This window comes from Engraulis encrasicolus, chromosome 12 (genome assembly GCF_034702125.1).
Source record: "Engraulis encrasicolus isolate BLACKSEA-1 chromosome 12, IST_EnEncr_1.0, whole genome shotgun sequence".
Classification (NCBI taxonomy): Eukaryota; Metazoa; Chordata; class Actinopteri; order Clupeiformes; family Engraulidae; genus Engraulis; species Engraulis encrasicolus.
The window spans coordinates 1,357,501-1,367,500 of NC_085868.1; the positions used below are offsets into that span (position 1 = coordinate 1,357,501).

General features: G+C 46.5%; 1 protein-coding gene across 6 annotated transcripts in view; it reads left to right on the forward strand.

Moving 5' to 3' along the window:
• Nucleotides 1-10,000, forward strand: part of sbf1 (SET binding factor 1) — a 95,423-nt gene that overhangs the window by 69,500 nt on the left and 15,923 nt on the right. For all 6 annotated transcript variants that reach the window (XM_063211467.1, XM_063211470.1, XM_063211468.1 and 3 more), the window contains 5 exons: nucleotides 2,419-2,555; nucleotides 6,726-6,933; nucleotides 8,417-8,613; nucleotides 9,336-9,473; nucleotides 9,900-9,995. In XM_063211467.1, the coding sequence (XP_063067537.1) occupies nucleotides 2,419-2,555; nucleotides 6,726-6,933; nucleotides 8,417-8,613; nucleotides 9,336-9,473; nucleotides 9,900-9,995 (776 nt within the window). The remainder of the gene's footprint in view (nucleotides 1-2,418; nucleotides 2,556-6,725; nucleotides 6,934-8,416; nucleotides 8,614-9,335; nucleotides 9,474-9,899; nucleotides 9,996-10,000) is intronic.

Here is a 10,000-nt window from a genome sequence, read left to right on the forward strand (position 1 = left end):
TTGATAACGGTCATGAAGGGCGGCTACTGAAAAAGAGTGAAAGCAGTTGGAAAATCCGACGGCAGCATACTGGCAACGTGATCTATTTAATTAAATAATCAAACTCCAAAGAAATAGTCAAAGGGAAATTGTTGGGTTATTGAGAAGTGAAAACTAAAGGTTTTTGGAGAAGTGCTGTCCCCAAAATGTTTAATCTAGAACTGACAAAAGAGGAATGCTCACGTTAAGTTTCATCCTCCTGGATTTTATGGAGCATCTCGTCATGCTTTCTCATGCCCAGATTAAAATAAGAGTCTTTACTCACACAGCGACTATGTCGTTCACATTCTTCCTCGTGCTCATCATCTTCCTGTAGCTTTTTGACCTAAATTTTGCATTTATACGACCTATCACCTTGCTTTTCGAAGTACTTCACAAACTCCATCTTCAGACCTTGCCTTGCAGGGCACACGTGACGCGAAAGCGCTGGGGTCAGTGGCTGGCTGTAGCCTACCTATTTTTTAAGGATTACAAACGGTTGGCCTGCAACTCGTTTTAAATTCAAAAACATGTCTAAAACATACTTAATCAAACAAATATTATTTTACAAATTTTATGATCCAACATTTTAATTTGTGAGTGCAACGGAGCGAACTGGAGCGGAGGGAAATCATCGCTCCCGCCTTTGAATTCATAACCGCTCCACGCTCTAACCATATTTCTCCCGCTCCGCTCCCCCGCTCGCTCCGCGGCGCTCCGCGGCGCTCCGCTCACATGCTCTGACACACACACACACACACACACACACACACACACACACACACACACACACACACACACACACACACACACACACACACAGCCATGTTCATTGACTTGTGGCCACCTAGTCGCAAAAACATGGAATTGTGATTGTATACCACTATACTGTAGACAGACTCGCTCTCTCTCCCTCTCTGCCTGTCAAACTGCCTCGCTTTCTCAAACTATTTCACAAAGTTTTGTTCTCTCTCTCTCTCTCCCTCCCTCCCTCTCTCTCTCCCTCTCTCTGTTGTTTCTACGTGCTCTCCCTCCCCCTGGCATTTTTCTTCCTCTCAGTGCATACCATGTGTGTCTTCCAAGGCCATTATAGCAGGGCTCGCACGCACACACGCGCGCGACTTGGTCTTTCTTTCGCTCTTTCTTTCTCTTTCTCTTTCTCTCTCTCTCTCTCTCTGCTACCATCGTTTTTCTCAGTGCAGTGTTTGCATTTATGTATGTGCCTATTTGCTTGTGGAAGAGTTAAGATGGCTTTTCCTTCTGTGTGTCTGTGTCTGTGTCTGCATGCATGCATCTGTGTGTTTGCACGTCTGTGTATCTGTGTGTCTGTGTACGCGTGCAATGTGAGTGTGTGTGAGTGTGTGTGCCTTTGTATCTGTGTGTGTCTGCGTGTGTGTGCGCGTGTGTGTGCGCGTGTGTGTGCGCGCGTGTGGGTGTGCGCGTGTGTGTGGTTGAGGCTAGACTCATTCTGTCATTCTGTGGTGCTCTGCTCTGCTCTGCTCTGCTCTGCTCTGGGGCGTTTGGAATGTTTCCCTCCACAATGAATGTTTCCTGTCTCAGTCACATGACCCTGTCAGAAAGTTCCAGAATGGCTTCTGCTACTGTGTGTGTGTGTGTGTGTGTGTGTGTGTGTGTGTGTGTGTGTGTGTGTGTGTGTGTGTGTGTGTGTGTGTGTGTGTGTGTGTGTGTGTGTGTGTGTGTGTGTGTGTGTGTGTGTGTGTGTGTGTGTGTGTGTGTGTGTGTGTGTGTGTGTGTGTGTGCGTGCGTGTGTGTGTGCGCGCGCGCGAGCGCGTGCGTGCGTGCGTGCGTGTGTGTGTGTGTGTGTGGGTGAAAGCAGTACTAAGCATTAATTATTCATGGTGGAAAGTGTGTTGCTTACTGTGCTGGTGTATTCATGAACACACACACACACACACACACACACACACACACACACACACACACACACACACACACACACACACACAGTTACATTTGAATTGTTAAACAGTGGTGACATTCACCCACTGTGCCCGGTAGCGAAGCTCAGGAAGACAAATGAACGTGTTAGACCACTTCAGTACAGCACTCAAACAGAATGCTGAATTATAGATTAACACACACACACACACACACACACACACACACACACACACACACACACACACACACACACACACACACACACACACACACACACACACACACACACACACACACACACACACGGTCACATGCAGGTTTACATACTTGCACACACATGCTTCCACACGCTAACACAGATTCTGTGTGTTCAAGTCTGTCGACTCCACCACATTGACACACACTCGCACACGCACATGCACACATACACACGCACACTCACTGGATTTGTGCAGTTATCTTTCTCTGACACAAGCATGTGAATCGTTTTTTTTTCAGGACCTTGTCTAAAAACCTGGTGAAGACGGCCAAGCGCACGATTGGTCGACAGTACGTGACACGCAAGAAGTACACCCCGCCCACTTGGGAGAGCCGCAGTAGCATGCCTTCCGAGATGGACGAGGACGAGATCTCAGGTGACGCACAGACACAGACACAGACACACACACAGACACACACACACTAGAGTGTGGCTCGGGCCGTTTTTTTCTGTCCGAGCCCGGCCCTCAGCCGACAGAAAAGTGATCGACCCCGACCCGAGCCCGAGACTAATTAAAATGTTTGTGTCCGAACCCGTCCGAAGCCCGAGACCACTGTAATAACAACAGAACCTGTGCGCAAGCAAGATTTTCTATGTGGGCTCCTCCATACTCAAAATAGCACGTGATAAATAGCCAGGATAGGCAAAGACGTTAGGATGAGGCAATTTGCAGTAGCCTAATTTAGTTACGCACGCATAGTAAGTATAAACACACACACACACACGCACGCTCACGCACACACACACAAATATGTGACAGTGCACCTTATGTTTCTTTCGGTTAGACTAACCAGAGATGTTGGGTGCGGTGATCAAATGCATGGGAGGGGCGTGAGAGGATAAGAAAGGCGAAAACTAACGAATACGTTTTGGATGCAGTCAGCGCGGCTATCAAAGCATTTGTTACGTTACTGTTAGTGCAAATAAATCCCCGCGAGCCCCGTGAAGCTGCCGCTCCTTGTCGTTAAGAAGGATGGGCTATAAGTTAACCCCGAAGAACAGTAGCCTGTTCGGCCCTCCAAGAGAATGTAATTTCCCCTGATGTCCATGCTGTCAATAGGCTATAAAATCAGGAAAGGTTGCACGCGCATAGTTACAACTGTACAGTAAAAGTGACAACAAAAGAACCTACGTGAAGGACATGACATGTCACAGCGGACAAAATAACAGGAAACCTCTCCGCCCCTACCTTAGAATACTCCACGTAGCGTGTGCGTCTTCTTAGTTATCCATATTATGCTCCTTGCTAGCCCATGCTGGAAATGTAATCCTTGGCGACCAATGCAGTGACAAACTTCGTCATTTTATGTTCAATATTCAAGACAGCCTCGAAGGCATGCTAAAACATGGCCTACACTAGGCCTACAACAAAAGACCATGCGTTCACTGACAACTGTTGATTTGGCGCTTATTAAGAAAGCAAGTTGACTCGGCATCCCTGCTCGGCTGACTCGGAGTGAGCGTCCATGTTGCCACTGGTAACTGGCGCGTGCATACAGCCAATAATAATCACTCGCACAAGTAGCCTGCCAGCATTTTCATTTATGCATATTCAATTACTTATTTTTTTAATCACAAAACTGCCGTTTGCCTGAACTGGTTGCTTACAATTTTCACAATGTCTGTCTGTTTGAGTCCGACAGATATTCTATTTTTTTTGTCCGAGTCCGGCCCGGCCCGTCGGGTTCCGACCAGGCCCGCCGGGTTTCGGTCGGGTTGCCATGCTCTAACGCACACACACACACACACACACACATTTACACACACACACACACACACACACACACACACACACACACACACACACACACACACACACACACACACACACACACACACACACACACACACACACAGCATGCGCTCCAGTATGGGCCAGGAAGACATCTCTGATGACCCACGCAGACTTAAGCCTGGTTTATGCCCAGAAACCAACCTGTCTGCGCACTGGCACAGACAGCCACGCAGATATTTTTACCCCTCTGCCGTCACTTGTGCAGCTCCAAAAATGAGACTGCCCGCAGACAAGCTACGCAGACAAGGGAGCCGCTGTGATTGGTCCTCTCAACCAGAGCCATTCTGCGCTCGACAACAAGCAACTACTTCATTGTTCTAACCTTCACCGGGCTGACTGTTTGCGAGAGGAAAATTTTACCCGTGCTTTGTAGCTTCATTTATTTACACGAACCCAAAGACAACACGTGCATTTGCAAGTTTACAATGCTGAAGTTGTAGTGGGACAGTTGAACAGTGTCTCCATAGAAACATTCCGCTTCGTGGGACCTCTTCTCGACAATGAGCCACTTCCTTGTTACAAACTACCGCGGTGGCTGTTAGTGCAATCAAAAATGCATGTTGACATTTCTTAAATGTTTAATTTTCATTGTCGTCGATTCTGTGTAGCTATGTAGTACCGTATTTTTTGGACTATATGTCGCTCCGGAGTTTAAGTCGCAACGGCCCAAAAATGCATTTTGAAGATGAAAAAAACATATATACGTCGCACCGGACTAATCGTCGCACATTTTTGAAAGGTTATTCTATCCATGGAATCTATGTTGTGATAACTGGCGCATGGTAAGCTGCTGCTCAAAGACGGCATTGTTTTAAACCAGCATCTGAAGCAGTGGCAACGCATTCAGAGGTGGTGGTAATGCACCAACTAAGATGGTTTGCCAACCGCCATAAAACCACAAAAAGAAAAAGAGGAAGAAACAGTGATAACGCGCCATGTTGCCCTGTAGTCAGAACAACATTCAATTTTCGGCTTTGTTTTGCGTTTGGACCGTGGGAGGGTTCGAGGCAACTTGTTCCGTCTCCAGAGCACGCCTTTCTTTACCCCCTTTTCTGAGACTTCAGCCCATGACGGTATCAAAGGTGAGGGAGATTTCATCCATATTGTGTAGCCTATGGCAGTGTCACGTTGTGCTCGTTTGTCAGAAACTCGCGGAAATGACCGATTTTCACCTGGAAGTCGGCTGACTGTCTTTAATAACACAGACGCTCGTTCTCGGATAGAGAGGAGATTGCGTTGCATAGCGCAAATAAATCCACGAGAGGGGATTGCATTGCATAACGCGATACATCCACGAGCTCCCTGACTTCCGCAAAAGTCCTATTCATTTCTTTGGCAATGTCATGGAGCCCGTAACAAGACCATTGACTCGCAGCGCGCGCGTTGTTCGAGAACACATGTCCTGTATTCATCAGCACATTTTCCTCCGCTTTTCTCCAGTCCCCAAACAGTTTTCCATTGCATCCAAACTTTCGTTCAGCTGCCCTATTGCCATTTTCGGCTGCATATTTAATTACTTTCAGCTTGAACTCAGCAGTAGGCTATATTAACTTCTTTTGGGTGGTAGGCTATATTTCTATTCAGTCGTCATTGTAAATGCTATTTTTTGTTGTGGTAGCCTAAGTTGTAACATTTTTTCTATCAGTGGTATTAAGCAACACAACATAGGCCTAGTTGCGCACATAGTGCTCTCCCGTGGAGAAAAAAAAACATATATATGTCGCACCAGAGTATATGTCGCATGTCCAGCCAAACCATGAAAAAAAGTGCGACTTGTAGTCCGGAAAATACGGTATACCATTATCTCTCGTGGTTTGGCTTCGAGTACGTCTGGTGTTTGTGTTGTTTTTTTCTTTTAGCCATGACCCTTGACTCACTGACACGCAGGCACGCACACACACACACACACACACACACACACACACACACACACACACACACACACACATTCCATTCAGCATGTGTGTGTGTAATGATGAGCTGAGGTGTGTGTGTGTGTGTGTGTGTGTGTGTGTGTGTGTGTGTGTGTGTGTGTGTGTGTGTGTGTGTGTGTGTGTGTGTGTGTGTGTGTGTGTGTGTGTGTGTGTGTGGAACATGGTGACACTTTTATTGTTTCCAGAAGAGCCCTGCAGTCTGTCAGTGCAGACTTCACACTTACTCTGACTTCCCCCTCTCCGTCTCTCTCCGTCTCTGTACCTCCCCAATGGTCTTACTACTGACTACTCCACCATAATAAATTCGGGTGGTTTGAAGATCCCAAATCTTTCAATAGGCAATACAGGGCTTTGGTTTTATAAGCCGTCACTTGGCAATCTTGCAAAAATATATTTCCTGTAGTGTTGGGATCTGTAATATCTGGCCTGCAGGGACCTAAATGAACACTTGTCAACTGGCCAAATGCTGGTGAAATTTCAGCTTGGCTGGTAGAAAAGACAAACTTAATAGCTACTTTGACCCATAGTGAATATGTTGCTGGATCTCATGGTGCACTTGTCACTTCAGCGTTCATGTTTTAGTATGTGTGGCGTAATAATTACGCACTGAAACAGTGCACAAGTGCACCATCTGAGACACAGCATGTGTGTTTGGCAAGTAAGATCAATACCTAATAGTCATTTTTGTCTTGTGATGAAAGAAGTTAATATAGAACCCTGCTGGCTTGTATTAAGATCCAAAGAAAAGTACTAAACTTTGTCTCTGTCTGTCCGTCTGTCTGTCCGTCCATCTGTCTGTGTGCGTTTGTGTGTGTAGTGTGCGAGGAGCCAGACCAGAGTTCCCTGACTCTGTCGTCGACCATCCGCTCGTCTGACCGCCAGACCATGAGTAATGTGGTGGAGCGGGCCTGTTGCCGCGACTACCAGCGCCTGGGCCTAGGCACGCTCAGTAACAGCCTCACACGCTCCAAGAACGAGCCCTTCAGAATCTCGACCGTCAACCGCATGTACACCGTCTGCAGGAGGTAGGCTGCATGCACACTCACACGCGTGCACACGCACGCAGACACGCACGCAGACATGCACGCGCGCACACACACACACGCAGACATGCACGCGTGTGCGCACACACACACACACACACACACACACACACACACACACACACACACACACACACACACACACACACACACACACACACACACACACACACACACACACACACACACACACACACACACACAGACTGAAACATCTACAGAGCCGCATGTACACTGTCTGAGAGATTGTTGGTTTACACACACACACCAATATTGGGATAATTGGGCCTGTGCTTATTTCAAAATGCGAAACATTTGTTAGCCAGAATGTCTCATGTCTAGGTCACAGACATAAACACACACTTTGTAAACAGAAAATGTCAAAAATAGCAGTAACTAGGCCCAACAGATGCTGACGCTGTTTTATTTACTAGATACTCGATAGAACTAATCTAGACTAGACTAGAAATAAATCGCAATGCAAATAAGACACAATGGATGAATACAGCACTCACAATAGCTTGAAATGGCTCTGACGTGTTTGCACACACTAAAGAACACTAACATAATGGCACAAAGCACATGACTTGGCTGTATTTACACGAGCACAGAGGGGCCACACAGACATGCACTCACACTGTTTGTATTTTAGATAAGCCAGTGCGTATGTGAAAAAGGCTCATTCTATTCTCAGGGCTGTTTGTAGTGTCAGTGCTGCCCCCTGGTGACTGAGTTGGAGATGCTCCAGTGGTACCACAAGTAGTTGATGAGCTCATGTCGGTCATCAGGGCCGGTGCTAGGCAATTGGCAGACTAGGCGCTCGCCAAAGGCAGTGGTTCTCTAACTTAAACATGACAAGGCATACCATATACCGGCAGATTCCAGCCCCTCCGACATGGGGTGTGTCCCACTATTTTTTTTCCCTGTGCATCCCCTTTCACAATCATAGTCTATGTCTATGTCTCATGACTCCACTCGTATATACAAAATAACAATAATATTAGTAATGTTCAGAGATGCAATAGGCTATTATAATATACTTCTCAACTAATGGGAATTTTGTTCATCTTATTTTAAGTCAAATTTGGAGTGTGCTATGATAATCTAAATACAGTATTGGTATATCTGTCATTCCAAATGAAGAAGTAAAATGTGTTTGTCAAAAAATAAAGAGCAGGAAACTGTGGCACTCCGGTTTCTTATTTTTTACTTTTTTGAAAGGCAAATAGACTGCTCTTTATTTTTTCATGTCTACTTTACCCACTTACTGTTAGAGCACCCGTGTAAAAAGGTCTGCATCCACGCTGCGCTTCCATTTTTTCCCCTTTTTTCTCAAATGTGTTTGTGTGTGTGTGTTCATGTGCGTGTGTTCATGTGCGTGTGTGTTCATGCGCGCGTGTGTGTGTGCTTGCGTGCGTGTGTGTGCGTGTGTGTGTGTGTGTGTGTGTGTGTCTCCTCTCTGTAGTTACCCGGGCCTGCTGATCGTTCCCCAGAGTGTTCCGGACTCCACCATCCAGCGTATCTCTCGGTGCTACCGGCAGAACCGCTTCCCCGTGGTGTGCTGGAGGAACTCCCGCACCAAAGCAGTGCTGCTGCGCTCAGCTGGCCTGCACGCTAAAGGAGTAGTGGGCTTTTTCAAATCACCCAACGCCCCCTCTGCAGGTATACCACACACTAGAGGATGACATTTTTCGGGAATTTCCGTGGGTCCCGCGGGATTCCCGCGGATGGGAGTCAAAATTTTAAAGATGAATGGGAGCGGGCAGGAGCGGGAATAAAAAAGGATAAAAAAGCGGGCCGGAGCGGGAATGCTCGCTTTTTTTTTCATTAAAAAAGCCTCGTATTTTTGACGAAACAGGAGTGGGATTGATTTTGAGTGGGAGTGGGCAGGATTGGGAAACATTCTTTTCAGGAGTGGATGGGATGGGATTTGTTTCTTTTACTCCAGTTCGTGATGGGACGGGATGCAATTTTTTTTTCTGGGACCGGGATGGGATGGGAGTGAAAATCCACTCCCGTGTCATGCTCTTCTACAAACCCTCTCCACTAGTCTGTTTATTCTTTTGCAATTGTTTGTTGTAACAATTTTTTTTTGGGGGGGGGGGGGAAATTGACATAGTTGTATTAGGCATTGCATTGCATTGCAAAATGCATGTTGCATAGGTTTTAAAAGCATGTTCTCAAAATATTTGGCAAGAATCTACACATTTGGAAACGTGGACATTTTGAAAAAATATTGGCAATAATTCACACATCGATGACGGGACGTCTGAACCGTTATTTCTGATTATAAACTGCTACGGTAAAAAAATGATGCCGGCGTCATTTTGCAACGGAACTCTTCAAATGTAGATGAGTTTTGCCTCTGTGTTTCTCTTCTGCAGGTCCGTCGCAGGCGGACTCCACGAGTCTGGAACAAGAGAAGTACCTGCAGGCTATCGTCAGCTCCATGCCCTCCTACAGCGAAGCCAGTGGCAGAAACACACTCAGCCACTTCACCTCTGCACACATGAGCTCATCAGGTATGGAACACACACACGCACACGCACACACACACACACACACACACACACACACACACACACACACACACACACACACACACACACACTGAGCCACTTAACCTCCGCACACATGAGCTCATTAGGTATGTACCACACACACACACACACACACACACACACACACACACACACCACACACACAATTTAAAAATATATGTTTACTGCTTTGCTTGCCGTTGCTGTTGATTGCATTCAAAGCTAATAGTTTGTTTGTCATGCAGTCATGCCTTATGCTCATACCCCCATAGAGTGTTTGTGATGAACCTAACTCATTATTAATCATAAGTCATTGCATGTGTTGGTGTGTGTGCGCTTTTGTGTTTTGTGTATGCTTGCGTGTGTGTGCACGTGTTTGGGCATGTGTGTGTGTGTGTGTGTGTTCAGACTCAAGTGATAAGTTGCGGCAACCCAAGATTGGTGCTCTGATGAAACAGGTGATGGGTGGCAAAGAGGACATGCCCGGAACATTTAGCCGAGGAGGTGAG